The sequence below is a fragment of the Emys orbicularis genome, chromosome 22 (genome assembly GCF_028017835.1).
Source record: "Emys orbicularis isolate rEmyOrb1 chromosome 22, rEmyOrb1.hap1, whole genome shotgun sequence".
Classification (NCBI taxonomy): domain Eukaryota; kingdom Metazoa; phylum Chordata; order Testudines; family Emydidae; genus Emys; species Emys orbicularis.
This window is the reverse complement of record NC_088704.1, coordinates 813,643-832,606: the sequence shown is the minus strand read 5'-3', so window position 1 is coordinate 832,606 and position 18,964 is coordinate 813,643. Positions and strand designations below refer to the sequence as shown.

The 18,964-nt window shown below is 50.2% G+C and overlaps 1 protein-coding gene across 3 annotated transcripts in view; it reads left to right on the top strand.

The window, feature by feature from the left end:
- Positions 1-18,964, top strand: part of EIF4G3 (eukaryotic translation initiation factor 4 gamma 3) — a 437,959-nt gene that overhangs the window by 373,304 nt on the left and 45,691 nt on the right. For all 3 annotated transcript variants that reach the window (XM_065421392.1, XM_065421390.1, XM_065421391.1), the window contains 2 exons: positions 1,550-1,644; positions 4,212-4,305. In XM_065421392.1, coding sequence (XP_065277464.1) covers positions 1,550-1,644; positions 4,212-4,305 — 189 coding nt within the window. The remainder of the gene's footprint in view (positions 1-1,549; positions 1,645-4,211; positions 4,306-18,964) is intronic.

The window sequence follows — 18,964 nt, the reverse complement described above, 5'->3', positions numbered from 1 at the left end:
CTGTGCTAAAAGCAGGTCCGGATCCTTTTGATTTCAGGAGCATCACACTTGGTTATCCCAGCACTGAGTTGTCTCATTGAAACTGCTGAGACTGGGAGGGCGGGGAAATATCACAAATGTTTGCCCTTCAAAATTGTGGTGTTTTTTTCTCAGGCCTGTTTATAATACAACAATTAATAATCTACATGTGCCACAGTTCCTGAGGTAACTGCACCTCTGACCTCTTCAGGTGGCCTCCTTAAGAGCACTCCACTTAGGTCTCATGCTTCTAACTATCACCTTGCTCAGGGCGGAGGTCTATGACTCTCCCTCTAGACCAGAAATTTGGCTGCAATTCCTCATGCAATTCCACTGTTATTATCCCAGCTGGTCTAAGTTTAGTTCAGCATCTGCACCTCTGCTTTCTTTCTGGGCGATGACAGGCACTAACCAGTGGCCAGTCAGCCTTCATAAAGAAAATATTATTCAGAACAAAAGCATTACAGAGAAAACCTATCTTAAAAACAGTAAACAACTCACATGCAGGTCTTAGTTTACTAGGCAAATCCATCTTCTACATGAAAACCCTGATAGAAACAAAGTACTTCAAACCCTTCCCGCATGTCTGCCCCTCTTGGTCACAGTGTCATGCTAATTCTTGGACTGAGTGAGAGTGACTCCCTCCCATGTCATGGTGACCACTTTCTACAGCTCTCAGTTCTTTGTTTGGTAACCATCTTTAACCACATCAAGCTAGCATGTGCCATTTCTCCCAAGGGGTGAGCCACCTGCCTAGGAATTTTCATTAATTACCCCCAAATGATGTTAGTTCCTGCAGGAAACCCCTGCAACTCCCCCATGGAGCCAGAATACAATCCATAGCTCAGAAAGATATACATAATGTTTATAAAGTTGATACAATAGTCTTTGAATATCCCATGCCTCTATAATATCTAATCTAGGTTACATCTCCAAAATTCATGCTTAGCCACCCGCAGGTCTGTCATTGAATGACCAGACAGGTTAAAGTGTTCTCCCAATGACAGACCTGCGGGTGGCTATTTTACAACAGAAAAACTTCAAAAACAGACTCCAACGAGAGACTGCTGAGCTGGAATTGATATGCAAACTAGATACAATCAATTTAGGATTGAATAAGGACTGGGAATGGCTGAGCCATTACAAACATTGAATCTATCTCCCCTTGTAAGTATTCTCACACTTCTTATCAAACTGTCTGTACTGGGCTATCTTGATTATCACTTCAAAAGTTTTTTGTTTGTTTGTTTGTTTGTTTTCCTCTTACTTAATTGGCCTCTCAGAGTTGGTAAGACAACTCCCACCTGTTCATGCTCTCTGTATGTGTGTATATATATCTCCTCAATATATGTTCCATTCTATATGCATCCAAAGAAGTGGGCTGTAGCCCATGAAAGCTTCTGCTCTAATAAATTTGTTAGTCTCTAAGATGCCACAAGTACTCCTGTTCTTTTTGCGGATACAGACTAACACGGCTGCTACTCTGAAACCAGTTTTAAGGAGGTTTTGATTGACTTTGTTGGTTTTGTAGGTGTCCAGAGGGTAGATGAAGGTGGATGGAACACTGTTCAGGGGACAAAGAATAGTCGTGTGCTTGATCCCACCAAATTCCTTAAAATCACCAAGGTAAGTATCAATGGACTGAGTCACTTAATGTTGACAAAGCTACTTGGATATTAGTTTGGGAAATTTTTGTTTGTTTAGATCTATGGAGGAGATGGTTTGGTGCTTATAGGTACAAAGAGGCACCAGTGCAGAACCTTGCCTTACTCTTTTTTCTAGGGTGTTTTAATTCGTAAAATCTTTGGAGAGGCAGGTCTGAGCTGAATGTAAATAAAACATTGAGCAAATGTTATTGGTTCTGAATGTTCAAAGATTATTTGAACTAAGGAAAGACAACATAAGTACACATTTTTTAAGATTCATAATGATCCTTTTTTGATCCAAAATTTTCTTGAGTTGAAAAGAGAATGTGAATTCAGGTACTATCTTTGACATGGAATAATACATCAAGCAGCTATCCCACAAGGCCTCTCAAATGCCTTGGAAGGCCTGCCTGTGGTTATCATGGAGGCAGAACTCAGGAAGATTCTTGGAGTTCAGTTTCTAGCCTCTGTAAGCAGAGGTGCCCCACCATACTCTCAGTACATAGCGTCCACAGTATTCTCTCAGTTTTGCTTCAGGCCTGATAGTAGGCTCCTTCTAGACTACAGTTTTCTGATAATTGGCTCTTGTATCTTTCTGTCTCTTGTCCAGACTTTTTTTTTCTGAACCCCATCCTGTCCACTTCTGGATCTTCCAGAAAGAGGCCCAGGATGTCACCTTGTATTTCTGTACTTTCATGATTCTCATTCTGTTTTTTGGACTCCCCTTCTGCAAATACACAGGGAAGAAGAGCAGGGCTGGCTCTAGGCACCAGCGTTCCAAGCATCTGCTTGGGGCGGCACTTTTCAAGGGGTGGCACTCCGCCCCCCCCCCCTTTTTTTTTTTGCTTGAGGTGGCCAAAAAACTGGAGCCGGCCCTGAAGAAGAGGGAAGGGACACCCTCTTCCTCAGAAGATAGCAGGTTTTCCATTTCATCCTCTCTTAATTGGCAATGCTTTAAAGAGCTGCCTGGGCAGGGAAGATTTAAGCACCAAGAGTCTTGGTGCAGGAGAGGTCTGAGCCCTGGTATCTGGTTTCCATTGCCAAGGAAACTGGCCATAGCTCCCCCTACTGCCACTTCTTCTCCAGTGTTCCACCACCTCCTCTCTCCACAACTGAACTACTCTTTGTGGAGGGGAGGGTTGCTTTCCCTCTACTTGCTGCTTATCATAGGTGACAGCACCAAGAGCTTTGAGGGTCTGTGGTTTGAAATGAGCAATGAACACTCACTTTTTATTTGTAGATTTCTGGGTGCAATCAGGAGACTCATATCGGCCTTTCAGCTTCCTATAAACTGTTATAAATTTGAATCTGATCCTGCAAATCTTGCCCCAACCATCATCTGAGCCTCTGATGAGCGGCTTTTTGTTATTCTTACCAGCAAAGTGGGATTTCTTGTGACAGTAATCTCAGACGCAGGGTCTGAGTATATATATATATAGAGAGAATATTATCATTGAATATTAGGGTTAGAAGGGACCTCAGGAGGTCATCTAGTCCAACCTACTGCTCAAAGATCCCTAAATGGCCCTCTCCCACTGAGCTATCCCTCGCCCCCCGCTTTGCTAGAGTTCTTTCTAGACAAAATGGTTCTGAGAACAGCTTTGGAATTTCTATCCAAAGAAAGAGAACTTGGTCCTTTGCATTATTAGGATGATTTCTTATTTATTTATTATTATTTTTTGCCCTAATCTGTGCCACCCTATTTTCCTTTAGTGCCTGAATGTTAAGAGGCCTATAAAGTAGGACCAGGACAGAATAAAATCTTTCTGCGGACTTTTATGGAGATTGTACAGCAGGCCTCCAAAGTCCTGTCTAGTGAGGTGGACTTATTCTGCTAATATTCAAGCTTACAACTCAGATGAGAGAAGCTCTTCTACTGTGGTTAGTGTACATACCTCTATCTCCATGGCAGCTTCATGGGCAGAAAGAAACAGAGGCTGTTCCAAGGAGATCTGCAGTATCACAACCTGGTAGTCAATAAATTTGTTTGCTGATCATTACAAAACAGATTTCCTGTTCTTGTAAGACACTGCTTTTTCCCTCCAGATCCTACAAACCTTTTCTTTTCATGCCTTTCTCTGTTCTGATCCTTGCTGCTTGCAAATTCCCAGCAATGCCAGGATTGGCAGATTTCATAGTGAGTGGAAACCATTTATTCATTACACACAAAATGGTCGTCTCTCACATGCTTAATGCATCAATCCTGTATTCCCTCTTTAAAACTACTGTTAAGATCTTTTGATCTTATTGATAGGAAGTTCACAGATGTTTTACACTTACTCTTTGTGAGGGTTGCTTTCCCTTGGATGTTTTACACTTACGCTTTGGAAGCATCTATTTGGGGTGTGCTTAGACACCCCCTGCCTTTTAGAGGCTGAGGATTGATCTCCAAGAATCTACTAGAAATGTGCCTCTGTGCTAATAAGGGGTCTTACCAGCTGTACCAGAATTAGTAAGTGGAGTTATGTGAAAAGATCCATTTACAGGTAAGGAGCAAATTTTTCCAATTTGTGAGTATTTGATCATCTGTGTTGATGTGTATTGCAGTCCACAATAGATGAGAAGATTCAGCTTGTGCCTAAAGCCCAGTTGGGCAGCTGGGGGAAGGGCAGCAGTGGTGGAGCAAAGGCCAGTGAGATTGGTAAGTTTTACCTCAGTTTATATACTGTCCTTGATGTTGATCCTTGTAGTTGTAGTTTAGCTCCTTGTTGATCCATCACTGTGGTAATTTTGAACAAACCACTTAATGTGAAGTAAGAGGTATATATGCTGTGGCCATCTAAAATTAATGAATTCAGAGCTCAGGCCTAGATAATGTCCAATCTGTAAAGTTTGTGTAGTGAATGATCAAGAATACATTCCTTAAAGCAGAATGTGACATAACAGTTCTTCTTCGAGTGATTGCTCATGTGTATTCCACAATAGGTGTGCGTGCTCGCCACATGCACCGGTGCCAGAAGTTTTTCCCCTGGCAGTACCCGTAGGGGGGGAGCGCCCCCCACAACCCCTGGAGTGGCGCCTGCCTGGCACAGTATAAGGGGAGCTGCACGCTCCCCCCACCCTCAGTTCCTTCTTGCCGCCAGTGAAGGTGCGTCGGAACTGCTTAGCTCCCGCCTTGCTGCAGCTTGTCCCCAGAACTGTTCGTTCAGTAGTACTTGTATGCAGTTTAGTTTTCAGTAAAGTTTAGTTAGTTAGTGGGCCCGGGCCAGGGCATGCCCCGTGCCCCAGGATTTAAGTCGTGCAGCTCCTGTAGGCATTCTATGCCAATGAGTGACCCACACACAGACTGTCTGTGCTGCTTGGGAGAAACCCATATCAGCGAAAGGTGCAAGATCTGCAAGTCATTCAAGCTTCGGACTGAAAAAGAAAGGGACATTAGACTCCGGGCCATCCTGATGGAGTCGGCGCTGGCCCCGACCCCAGCACGCCACTCCGATCCGGTACCTGGCACTGCGGTGTCAGTATGTGGAGACCCTCCGGTACCTTCGACTAGTCGGCACTGCTCCCCTTCCACGGGGCATGTCAAGAGGACCGGAAAGACTCCCTCTTCGCAATGACATCGAAGGAAATCTGGGACAGAGGCTAGGCACATGTCGGGTAGTCCTCGGTCCCCATCGGGCCCTATGCCTCCGACTCACACGGAGCGGAGTAGCCCAGCCCCTTCAGAACAGGCATCTCCGGATGTCCGGATGCCATCTACACCTGAAGCCCTCCAGGCAGCTAAGGACGTCATGTCCATGTCGGTGGCAGGAGCGCCGCCGATGTCGGCCCTGCGCTCTGGAGGCAAGCCACCGCTCGGGTCGCCACCGGCCCAGTACCGGTCTCAGTCGAGGGAATGTTCTCGACACCACTCACCACCCAGTGACCATTCAGGGCTCAGTCTATGTGGATCGCCCTCGACGCCGGCTAGACTGTCTGGATGGGTGCCATCCGATCGGGACTCCCGGCACCACTCGTCTTCACGGAGCAAGCACAGATGGGACCGTTGTGGACGTCGCCGACGGTCCTCGTCTCGAAGGCGGTACCGCAGTCGGTCGCGGCATGACCGTCAACGCCGTTCCCGCTTGGAATCCCGCTCTAAGTCTCCATGTTCTGTCCCCCTCGGCACCAGGCAGGGTGGCCTTGCCGCTCCATGAAGGGGTGGCAAAATTTTCACGTGCCCTGTGGCAAACACCAGCCTCATTGGCTCCCATCTGTAAGAAGGCGGAGCGCAAGTACTTTGTGCCCACTAAGGGGCAAGAGTATTTGTGTACCTACCCGGCGCCCAACTCCTTGGTGGTCGAGTCGGTCAACCACAGGGAGCGACAGGGGCGGGCAGCCAGCCCCGACCCCAAAGAACAAAGACTCTCGGAGGCTGGATGCTTTCGGGAGAAAAATTTATTCGTCGTCAAGCTTCCAGTTGAGAGTAGCAAACCATCAAGCTCTCCTGGGTCGCTACGAGTTTAATCTCTGGGGATCCCTCCCCAAGTTCGAGGACTCCCTCCGGGAGCGCGATAGAAAGGAGTTTAAGGCGCTTGTGGAGGATGGGGCAGCTGCCGCAAGGGCGTCCCTGCAGACTGTTTCGGATGCAGCGGACACAGCCACACCGTCCATTGCCTCAGCGGTGTCCATGAGACGGGCGTCCTGGCTTCTGCTTTCTGGGCTATCCAGCGAAGCGCAGTCGTCGATGCAGGATCTCCCTTTTGACGGGAAGGCGCTGTTCGCGGAGGAAATGGACACAAGGCTGCACGGCATGAAAGACTCCCGCACGACCCTCCAGACCCTGGGCCTCTATGTTCCTGCTCCGGCAAAACCCAAGTTCAAGCCACAGCAGGCTCCCACCCAGGTAGCCCTCCCGAAATACGAGGCCGCCCATAAGAAGCAATGGGACTATAAAAAATGTCTGCAAAGACAATACCGGCCTGCCCCCCAGCCTGGGTCCTCTATGGGCAAGCAGGTGGGTAAAAGGCGGTTTTGACGGGATGCTCGGGGGTACCCCGCCAATTTTCAGCAGGGATCCCCCAATCAAGCTCCCTTTCTCCAATCGGTTGTGTGCGTTCCTCCCGGAATGGTCACGGCTCACCTCGGACCGTTGGGTCCTCAACACCATCTCCCGAGGTTACACCCTCCAGTTTATCTCCTACCTGCCCAACCACCTGCTGCCCCCATCCTTCTTGGAGCCCATCTCACCAGGGTCTGCTTGAGCAGGAGGTCGGGTGGCTCCTGGAACTAGGAGCGTTAGAGGCGGTGCCCACGGAGTTCCTTGGCAAGTGGTATTACTCCCAGTATTTCCTTATCCCGACCCATACTGGACCTGCGAGGTCTGAATCAGTACTTGGTAAAACTCAAGTTTCGCATGGTTTCCCTGGCCTCCATCATCCCCTCCCTGGATCCTGGGGGTCGGTACACAGCCCTCAATCTACAGGACGCGTACTTCCACATCCACATATTCGAGGGGCACAGGCGCTTCCTCTGTTTTGTGGTGGGACAGAATCACTACCAATTCATGGTCCTCCCATTTGGTCTGTCCACTGCCCCCAGGGTCTTTACAAAGTGCATGTCGGTAGTAGCAGCCTACCTCAGGTGCCGGGGGGTCCAGATAATCCCCTATCTGGACAACTGGCTAGTCAGGGGCGCCTCCCGGTCACAGGTGAGGGATCATGTGGCACTCCTCCTGTCCACATGCACCGCCCTGGGCCTGTTGGTAAACAACACCAAGTCCATATTAGTCCTGGTCCAGCGCATAGAGTTTATCGGGGCGGTCTTGGACGCAATGTCGGCCAGGGCCTCTCTCCCCACAGACAGGTTCAAGACCCTGAAAGGGCTCATCGACTCAATCGTAAGGTTCCCGGTGATGACAGCCAGGTCCTGCCTACAGCTGCTAGGTCACATGTCGGCGTGCACGTATGTGGTCCGCCATGCCAGGCTTAGGATGAGGCCTCTCCAGCTCTGGCTGGCCTCGCAATTCTCCCAAGCCACGGACAGGTTGGACAAGGCCCTCACCGTGCCGAACTCGGTGACCACCTCCCTACGGTGGTGGTCCGCACCGAGCAACATGCTCGACGGGGTCCCATTCAGGGACAGGGGCCCACCCATGGAGCTGGTGTCCGATGCATCGGACCTGGGCTGGGGAGCCCATGTGGGAAATTTTCAGACCCAAGGCCTGTGGTCTCCGCAAGACCTGACCCTTCAAATAAACATCAAGGAACTCAGGGCGGTGCGGCTGGCGTGTACGGCCTTCCTCTTGCATCTGAAGGGCAAGGCAGTCAGGGTTCTCACGGACAACACGGCCTCGATGTTCTATATCAACAGGCAAGGCGGAGCTCGATCCTCCGCCCTCTGCCACGAAGCCCTCAGTCTGTGGGACTTCTGTATAGCCCACGACATCCACCTAAAAGCCTTTTACCTACCGGGTGCCCAGAACGTGAGGGCGGATCGCTTGAGCAGGGATTTTTCCTCTCAGCATGAGTGGTCCCTACACCGGAAGTGGCCCTCCGGCTTTTCCGGAGGTGGGGAACTTCCCAGGTAGACCTATTCGTGACCCGACAGAACTGACGATGCCCCCGGTTCTGCTCCGGGGGGGGCCTGGGGAGGGGCGCTATCTCTGATGCCTTTGTCCTGCCCTGGTCTGGCCAACTCCTATACGCCTTCCCCCCCGTTCCCGCTGATCAGCAAGGTCCTAGAGAAAATAAAGACGGACAAGACCAGGGTCCTCCTCATTGCCCCGGCGTGGCCCAGGCAGCACTGGTACGGGACCCCCTGGAGCCTGGCGGTGGCTCCGCCGTGGCCGTTGCCACTCCGCCCAGACCTGCTCTCTCAGGACCGGAGCCGTCTCCTCCACCCCAACTTGGCAGCTCTTCACCTCACGACGTGGCTGCTCAGTGGCTAGGTGGCGAGGAGAGAACATGTTCAGCTCTGGTCCAGCGCATCCTCCTTGAGAGTAGGCGGCCCTCCACTCGCTGCTCCTACATGTCAAAGTGGTCTCGTTTTGCTAGGTGGGCGATGGACCAAGGTGTATCCCCAACGGCTGCCCCGATCCAGCTTATCCTCGATTACCTCCTCTGCCTGAGGGCCCAGGGCCTGGTGCCCTTGTCGGTCAGGGTGCATCTGGCAGCCATATTGGTTTTCCATCCCCCGGTGCAAGGGCACACGGTATTCTCCCATGCTATGACCGGCCGGTTCCTTATGGGTTTGGACCGGCTTTACCTGTATTCTAAGCCCCTGGTCCCGCAGTGGGACCTGAATCTGGTGCTGGCTCGGCTTACGGGGCCCCCGTTTGAGCCACTTGTCACGTGTTCCTGGTCTCACCTCTCATGGAAGGCGACCTTCCTGGTTGCTATCACATCGGCCAGGCGGGTCTCAGAGCTCAGGGCCCTGACCTCCGAGCCGCTGTATACTGTGTTTCATAAGTACACGGTCCAGCTCCACCCACACCCTGGTTCCTCCCGAAGGTGATCTCCGCCTACCACATGGGTCAGGACATTTTTCTAACAGTCCTTTCCCCTAAACCTCACGCGATTAATGAGGAACGCTGCCTCCACACGCTCGATGTGAGGCGGGCTCTGGCTTTCTACCTTGAGCGAACCAAGCCGTTCAGAAAGTCCTCGCAGCTGTTTGTCGCCTCAGCTGAGCGCGCGGGAGGCCAGCCGATTTCCACTCAGCGGCTGTCCAACTGGATCACTTCGTGCATCCGCTCCTGTTATGAGCCGGCGGGTGTTCCCCCGCCGCCTATTGTTAGGGCACACTCGACGCGGGCGCAGGCCTCGTCGACTGCCTTTATGGCCCACGTTCCCATTCAGGACATTTGTAGGGCTGCCACGTGGTCTTTGGTTCACACGTTCACCTCTCACTATGCGATAGTCTCCCAAACCAGGGATGACGCCGGGTTCGGCAAGGCGGTACTCCGTCCCGAGAACTTGTGAACTCCTACCCACCTCCAGCAGATACAGCTTGGAATCACCTACTGTGGAATACACATGAGCAATCACTCGAAGAAGAAAGGACAGTTACCTTTTCCGTAACTGGTGTTCTTCGAGATGTGTTGCTCATGTCTATTCCACATCCCGCCCTCCTTCCCCGCTGCCGGAGTTTTCTGGCAAGAAGGAACTGAAGGTGGGGGGAGCACGCAGCTCCCCTTACACCGCGCCAGGCAGGCGCCACTCCAGGGGTCATGGGGGGCGCTCCTCCCCTACGGGTACTGTTAGGGGGAAAACTTCCGGCACCGGTGCACGTGGCGAGCACGCACACCTACTGTGGAATTAACATGAGCAACACATCTTGAAGAACACCAGTTACGGAAAAAGTAACTGTCTTTTGCGTAATAGTAACACATAGTAAGGGCATCAGCTATTTGCAGGCTGATTTTCCCACCCAACTTCTTTTTCATGAGAGGAGTCCCTTAATACAAAAGAAAATATAATGTCAGGCTAGACCATGTGGTTCCTGGCACTGGTACCTGGACCCGTTAAGACTCTTCCTTTTCTGTTTGGAGACTTTCATTTGAATTGTTTTCAAGACTTGAAGAGAAAATCTTGTGGGTTTGCCTTTTTGTGGGAGCCATCAGCCTAAAAACTAATTAAAGTCTTCAGCAAGTTCAAAAACCTTAACAAATTAATGAATTCTTCAGGCCAATTATTAATTAGAAAAGAGTCTGTTTTATTATTAGTGATTGATTTCTGCTGCACTGACCATATGTGCCAAAGTGTTTTATATAGTCATAAAACAAATAATAAAGAAATACAATTACACAACAGATTAGGAACAAATTCAATTCCCAAAATAGATCTCTCTAATAGAGTTTTAAAACTTCCTGAAGAGTCTGGAGCACAAGTAATCTGGAGTAAAAGTTTTCACTAAATTATAGCATGTGCAGCAAGACTAGGACTCTGTTGCAGCTAGACAGTTTGCAGGTAATCTGTTGTCACAGAAGCTGGGTGGCTCAAAGTGACATGCTGTGGTCATTAAACCTGAGCTACAGCAATATACTATCAGTCTGAGTCCTGGCCCTGGCAGTTTTCAGAGAATATGTATTGTGTATGTTGCTTGCATTCTGCAGGGGCTCTTTTTGGAAGTTTTGCTCCGAGATTAAAATTTCTGTTTTAAAACCAATATTTTAAATTGCTTTAAAATACACAGGAGGACTTCGATTTTACTTTATAGGTGTTATCAAGATAATTACCATTAATTAAATAGGGGGAAGATGAAAAAATCATTTGTGGTATGTCTACACTGCAATGTAAGGCCAGGGCTAGTAGAACTCAAGTTAGCAGACCGTGGGTTTATTAGTGTAGGCCCTGAAGCCCTAGGTTCTTTTATAAACCCAGATTAGGAATTGTTGAACCCTGGGTCTCAACCTGGGGCTCCAGTATCTACACTGTATTGTGTGGACCCCAGTTCAACAACCCATATTTCAAACTTCCTAACACCCTCCCAAAATGTGGCCACTCTAGTGTTTTGTTCATGGTGCAGTGTGGGAAAACTTGACTGTCCACCAAACTTGACTGTCCAGAGGACAAAGAAAGTTGGCCTAAGGGATTGTGGGATAATTTTGATGGACTCCCAGAGCACGAGTCCACTGGGGCTGTGTCTACACAGCAGACCAATAGGGCTTGAACCCTGGGTCCTGGCTTGACTCAGGCTTGGACCCTCCACCCCTGGGACCCTGGGTCTGAGCCCTGGATTAGTGCAATTTGTGTGTGTACGGAAAGGGGTTAGGCTTGAACCTGAATTCAAACCTTGAGCTTACATTGCAGTGTAGATGTACCCTTGGTCAAATTACACAGCTCCCTTAAAATGAGCTGCTCATAGTATTTTCAGATTCTTCCAACTTTTTTAATGCAGAGCTCAGGAATATGAAGGGTCAGAGCAGTAAGGGGAAATGTGGGGGATGTTGGAGCAGTGCAGAGGGAGAGGGGTTGGGAGGATGTAGGAGGGAAGCTATGCACCTTTGCCTACCTTTTCCCCTTGGGGTTGTGCTCTGGCACAGCTATCAAGAGGCCAAAACACTCCTATACAACAATTTATTAGAGTAAGGGATCATTCAAATGCTGTGTTTTTGAAAACCCAGTTTGATGACTAGGACTTGGACAAAGAACTGGGTTTCTAAAAAAGTAGTCAGCGAATAAAGGGATTGTCCTCAAAGGGACCTTTGTTCTCTGGGAGATTAGAAGAATTTACAGAGCAGAACCTTAAGGAAGGAAAGTTAGGCACATTCCCTTCCCAGGACATGAGGACTGGAGGAAGGGAAGTAGAGCCATCTGTGCCTTCCTCCCATCTCCCACAATTCAATCCTGTGGCTACTCCACCAGGCTGCTCTTCCTTGCACTGCTCCCTGATCAGGGAAAGGAAACCAGAACTCTATTCCGTCCCCATGCTGCCTGCAGCAGTGGGGATAGGAATACCAGGCTCACCCTTACCCTGATGCTGATGCTTCTAGGAAAATAGGGGAGGTCGGAACAGTGCAGGAGAGCGTGAGGAGGAAAAAAGAGGATCAGAGCTGTGCAGTAGGAGATACAGAGTTGGGGCTTTGTCCCCCAAACCTCACCACATCCATACCCGCTATTTCTGTCCCCTGTCAAAACAAGCCCCCTTAGTGCTGAGACCAGATGGGGAGCTGGGAATTAATATGTGCAGTGCATTGCACAGGTACACGGTGCTGAGATGGGGTAGAAAGCTGAGAAAGGGCTTCCTTGGAGTATGGCACAGGCCCACAGGCTAAGAACATTTTTTTGGACCACTTCACACCTCTCTGAGCCTCCTTTCCTGCAAATGGATCTGTAGAACCCCATCCCATATACCCATACTTGGGGTGGGGACTTCATATCTACACTCTCCTTCACCTTCTGACCTCCAGCTGGTACAGGTAGTCCTCAAAGCCCCATCACCTCTCCATGACCCCTCCACGCTTACAAGTAGAGAGGCAAAGAGGGTGGAATGTGTGTGTGTGAGAGAGGGAATGTTGGAAGAGTTAGAGCAGGGGTGTAGGAGTCTTGAGTAGGTGGGGGAAGTATGAGCAGTGAGGGAGAAAGTGTGGGGTGCTGGAGCAGTGCAGGGAAGAGTGGGGTAGAGAGGAGGGCATCAGAGCTGTGCTGTGGGAGATATTGGGGCATTTTAGCTCTGTCCCCTAAAAATTCCCCATATCCATGCTCCCTCATGTCTGTCCCCTTCTTCAGGAAATGTCCCTACTGACTCCATGCTAGTCCTTGCACTGTTCCTGCATTAGCTCCTCCAGCTGCAGGTCCCATACCAATGCCCTTCTCTCCATATGGAGGTGGGCTGAGGCAGGGAAACTAGGCTGTGCTGGAAGGGCAGAGATGGGAGATGAGATGATGCAGGGGCTAGCATACATCCAGTGCATTCTATGGCTGGGATAATCATCGCCAAGTAACCATGAGTGGAAGGGCTGGGCTGTGGTAAATGGGGATGCAGAAAAATTCAGTGCCCAGAAACACAGAGTTAAGGTTGCTCAGTGATGCCTCTTGCCGTTCAAGAATGTAGAGCAGAAGTGGGCAAACTACGGCCCGCGGGACTGTTCTGCCCAGCTCCTGAGCTCCTGGCCAGGGAGGCTAGCCCCCGACCCCTCCCCCGCAGCCTCAGCTCACTGTGCTGCGGGCGCAATGCTCTGGGCAGTGGGGCTGCGAGCTCCTGGGGTAGTGCAGCTGCAGAGCCTGGCCTGACTCGGTGCTCTGTGCTGCGCGGTGAGCAGCTGGCTCCAGCCGGGCGGCGCGGCTGCCTGTCCTGGTGCAGCCGCGCCGCCAGCCACCAGTGCTCCAGGCAGCGCAGTAAGGAGACAGGGAACGGTGGAGAGGGGTTGGATAGAGGGCAGGGGGGTGGTCAGGGACCGGGGGTGTGGATAGGGGTGGGGACGGTCAGAGGGCGGGGAAAAGGGAGGTTGAATGGGGGTGGGGGTTCCGGGGGCGGTCAGGGAGAAGGGGTGGTTGGATGGGGCAGGGGTCCGGGGGGGGGGGCAGTCAGGAAGGAGAGGGGGGATTGGATGGGGTTTTGGGGGGAAGTTAGGGGCGGGAGTTCCAGGGGCAGTCAGGGGACAGGGAGAAGGGGTGGTTGGATGGGGCAGGGGTCATGGGGGGGCAGTCAGGAAGGAGAAGTGGGGGTTGGATGGGGCGGTGGGGGGCAGTTAGGGGCGGGAGGTCCGGGGGCGGTCAGGGGACAGACAGCGGGGGGGTGGATTGGGCAGGGGTCCCAGGGAGGCCGTCGGGGGGGAGAAACGGGGGGGGTCAGATAGGAGGCAGGGGCTGGGCCACGCCTGGCTGTTTGGGGAGGCACAGTCTCCCCTAACCAGCCCTCCATACAATTTCTGAAACCCGATGCGGCCCTCAGGCCAAAAAGTTTGCCTGCGCCTGATGTAGAGAGTGGCTGAACTTAGACGTCTGAAAACCAGGAAATACAGGATTATATATTTGCCACTCCTGTGACACAGCCTTAACTCTCCTCTCTTTGACCAATACCCCAACACACATACTAACATAATAACACACGTACTAATACTCTACCCTGGCAGATGCTACAAAACATTCTGGGAATGCTGCAGATGAGCATTGTAGGACAAAGTCTAACACCTTCCTTTGCTGAGGTAAAACTCGGGTTTAAGTTAGGCATAGCAAATAGGAGCTACATACACCTAGTCTATACTCAAACACTGAGCTTTCTGAGACATTGCTTTCATTTACCTCTCACTAAGCCTTGAGACCAAAGTCATGTATGCCACCAACTCCCCATTAGAAGACCCCTGTGAAGTGCTACTGAAACAAACTACAGAAGTCGGCAGATCCTTGGTGGTAAACATGCACCTCTCCTGCTAACTTGCAGTAACTAATCCCTCCACCATTCAGCACAGCTGCACCTAATGCAGTGAATACAGCTGGAGTGCATGCAGGTAAATGTTGTCATTCAAATCTGTGATACACAACACAATAATTGGCATGTTTTCTTAGTCCTTCGTAGCTATTACATATGCCACCAACATTACTGAACTATCCTCCGTGACTATTGACAGCTCCAGGTTGGCTCTGTGGGGTAGCATGAACCTTATCTTTGTAATTCCTGGTTTTCAGAGGTTTAAGTTTAGCCACTCTCCACATTCTTGAGGGACAAGGTACCACTGGGAAACCTTAACTCTGCAGTAACAAAATTTTTGGACTAAATAGCCAAATAGATACTGCGGTATCTGAGCAAAGATTCAGGCTGTGTAAAATGTAAATGCAAGAGAAAAGAGCAGCATGGATAAGTCTAAAAGAGAATGCAAAGTATGAATTGGAGTATACCTTTGTACTTAAGTCTGCCAACAGTTTGGAGTGGACATTCTTAAAATTGTACGGATTCACTGCAAGTGTTAAACAAGATTGTCAGTTTCTTCTTTGAGTGATGGTCCCGGTTGTATTCCATTGAGGGTTATACACGTGCACCCTGCATCCAGAGCCAAAGAATTTGAAATTAGTAGTGTCTGTTGGTCCACACATGTGCCCTTGCTCTACCTCATGGTTTCATCTGAGGCAACAAAGAGCAAAGTGGACTGACCACGCCCTCAGTTCCTTCTTAACGCTGCATGGTCTGGGTCAGAGCTGCTACTCTCCACTCATCTCTCTGTGACGCACTTTAAAAAAAACACTTTTTAGTATTGTACATAGTTAATTTTTTGTAGTTTTAATATTAGTAGTAGTTTAAGATTTTAAGGACTTGGGGATGCCATTTTTACCATTCCCCCCACCCGCACCCCCACCATCACCTACACCCACTCCAGAACCCATATCTGGCTACTGGATTACGCTGAAGATGCTGGGGTTCAAGATATGTGCATCCTGCCCATGCTCTTTCTTGGACAGCAAGGAGCACCAACACTGCATTTACTGTTTGGGAGAAGCCCACATTTCATCCTTCCCAAGCCATATCCAGAAAGGCCGAGCTCTCTGGCTCCAGAAGCACCTCATAGAGGTCACCATGAGGCCACAGTTGAACCCAGGCTGGGGAACCTCCCCTGTATGCCAGCCTGAGAAATCCAGGAGCTCGCCTCCTACCACGGAGACCCAGGCCAGTACTGCCAGTACCAGTATTACGTACCCTTGCCAGAGCTTGCTCGTGAGGCACAGAAGCATGCACATAAGCATGGCAGTAAGTCTTCCTCCAGGCCCAAGAAAGACAATGCACTTTCCACAAGTTCCAGCCATGGAGAAGCGGTTCATTCCAAGGCTCACAAACAAAAGAAGTCGCACAGACTGCTGAATCCGCCAGTTCTTCTTCGAGTGGTTGCTCATGTTGATTCCATGCTAGGTGTGTGCGCGCCCATGTGCACGGCTGCCAGAGATTTTTGTGTCAGCGGTATCCATAGGGCTGGCTCTGGTGCTCCCTGGAGCTCCGCTCTCATGCACAGGTATATTAGGCGCCATCGGCCCTGCACCCTCTCAATTCCTTCTTACCACCTGTGACAGTCTCTGGAATGCCTCTTCTTTGCATCTTGCAAAGTGCTTCAAGAGTTTTTGCTGTGTTTTCTGTTTAGACAGTTGTTATATAGTGTTTTAAGTAGTTAGTACATTAGTTTAGTTTAGTTAGTGGTCCCCTCAGGGACTTGTCCCTGGGACGGGGCATGCTCCAGTCCTCTGGTTTCAAGCTGTGCAGTTTGCCACAAACACATGTCAATCAGCGATCCGCACACTAGCGGCAAACAGCATGAACGTGGCCGATCTCCATCCCAGGAAAAGTCCAGGAAAGTTGCAATGGGCACAGGACCCGTGATGGGCCACCCATCTGCACCGGGACTGCAGGGTGCAGCCTCTCTGGCCAGGGCTCCAAGTCCAATACGACAGCCTCCTCCTACTCCCGGGAGTTGTAAGGGCCCCAGAAACCTCATGCTGCCATCGATTTCAGAGGCTTTTCAAATGGCCAAAGACTTAAAGGCTCTACCAGTACCGCCCTCACCACGAGAGACAGAACCATAAAAGGCCCCTCCCCCTAAGGGCAAGCCACAGATGGGGCCTCCCCAGTGGCTAATTCGGGGTCGTCACTCACCAGAGCCTCACCAGTCTTCGAGCCCGGTCTCTGGTTCCACACCCGCGGTCATCAGTGTGGAGTTCATGGTCTCCGGTAGCACATTCCGGTCTCCTGCTCCAAGGGATAGATGCAGTACCCCCCGAAGCCAGTCATGGTCATCACAGTACCGAGGGACCTCTTCATGACACTGTTCGGCATCACAGCACCGAGCCCCGGCAACCCGCTCCCAATCCCCACCGCCTCTGCCCCTATCCCGGCACACCTCACTGGTGACTAGACTCTGGTCACTGCGACAGCAACAAGACTCGGCTCCTTGGCACCAATGTCCAGTTTTGGGCCCCACACTACAAGAAGGATGTGGAAAAATTGGAAAGAGTCCAGCGGAGGGCAACAAAAATTATTAGGGGGCTGGAGTAAATGACTTATGAGGAGAGGCTGAGGGAACTGGGATTATTTAGTCTGCGGAAGAGTAGAATGAGGGGGGATTTGATAGCTGCTTTCAACTACCTGAAAGGGGGTTCCAAAGAGGATGGATCTAGACTGTTCTCAGTGGTACCAAATGACAGAACAAGGAGTAATGGTCTCAAGTTGTAGTGGGGGAGGTTTACGTTGGATATTAGGAAAAACTTTTTCCCTAGGAGGGTGGTGAAGCACTGGAATGGGCTACCTAGGGAGGTGGTGGAATCTCCTTCCTTAGAGGTTTTTAAGGTCAGGCTTGACAAAGCCCTGGCTGGGATGATTTAGTTGGGGATTGGTCCTGCTTTGAGCAGGGGGTTGGTCTAGATGACCTCAGGAGATCCCTTCCAACCCTGATATTCTATGATTCTATGAATCTCGCTCCCCTCGATGCCATAGCTGAGAGCAGGAGGCACCGGCGCACCATTGGTCCCAGAGGGAGTACTCCTCGGACTCGGAAGGGGATTTCAAGGTCCAGCCTGGGGACACCGTTCAGCCCCGGTGCCAGGCTGTCGTACCGGCCTGCTGGCGGGCGTCTGGCTGCAGGGTCTATGGCCTATGAATTGGCCTTATTGTAACCCTTGGCGATAAAGACACTCCAGACCTTTTAGGAACCTGACTGTCATGCCATGGGAGAAGACTGATCTACCTTGAACAGGAGAGTGGAAGGCTGAGATGGCTGCCAGGTGGACTTTAATTGATGAGAGGGCCAAACAGTATCCTCGCCCTAGAGATGGACTCTCTTCTTCAAATGGTAGCAGTAGAACCCATTCCAATTACTTACCAGGCCATAGGATTCTATTTCACATATTTCCTTGTACGCAAGATGAAAGGTGGATGGAGACCAATCTTGAACCAGTGTCATCGTCTCAATTGGTTCATTCACAAGCCCAAGTTTTGTATGGTCACCATCTTCCCCAGACTCATCAGCCCTCTACAAAGGCATTTTGATAAATTGCTCGAGAGCTGTCAACCAGTTGTTTTTGTACCACCTTCACCCCCGTTTGGCGGTCACCTAGCCCATTTCCTTCCATGATGGCAGACTTAACAGATTGAACAGATTGATTCTGGACATTATTTCTACTGGCTTATACCATCAAGTTCCAGTCAACCCCACCTCTCAAACTCCCTTCCCTTTTTAGGGACCCCTCATGAGAGCATTCTCAAAACAGGGAAAAAACTCCTTGATCCAGCTAGGAGCCATAGAGCCTATACCTTTCAAATACAGTGGAAAGAATTTTTTCTCCAGGTACTTCCTGTTTCTAAAGAAGATGGGGTTGGAGGCCAATCCTGGACTTCAGACAGTTGAACATCTTCATCCATAATATAAGATTCAGGAAGGTTATGTTGGCTGCCATAATCTCATTGCTGAATGAACATGACTGGTTTGCCGCTCTCAGGCTAATGTTTCCACTCCAATATTCACCCAACCCTCAGGATATTTCTGCACTTTATGATGGGCATGTCCCACTTACAGTTCAAAGTATTTACTTCCCTTTGAGCTATCAGATGCACCAAGGATATTAACGAAATCCATAGAAGTGGTAGGAACCCACTTATCTATTACATATTTCCCTACCTAGTTGACTGGCTTCTCAAGGATCAGTCCTACCAAGAAGTACAGATGGCAGTGACCTGAACTTGTGCCAGTCCTTGGAATTTCAAGTAAATCCAGGAAAGTCCACTTTAACACCTACATGGACTATAGAATGTATTGGAGCAGCCCTGGATTCAATCATGACCAAAATATACTGATCACAGGACAGGTTTCTACCTTTGAGGGCAGGTGGCAATGTGCATTATGTGACCCCATTCACCAGGTGGCACCTGCCAAGTCTTCAGACTTGGTTAAAATCAGCCTATAT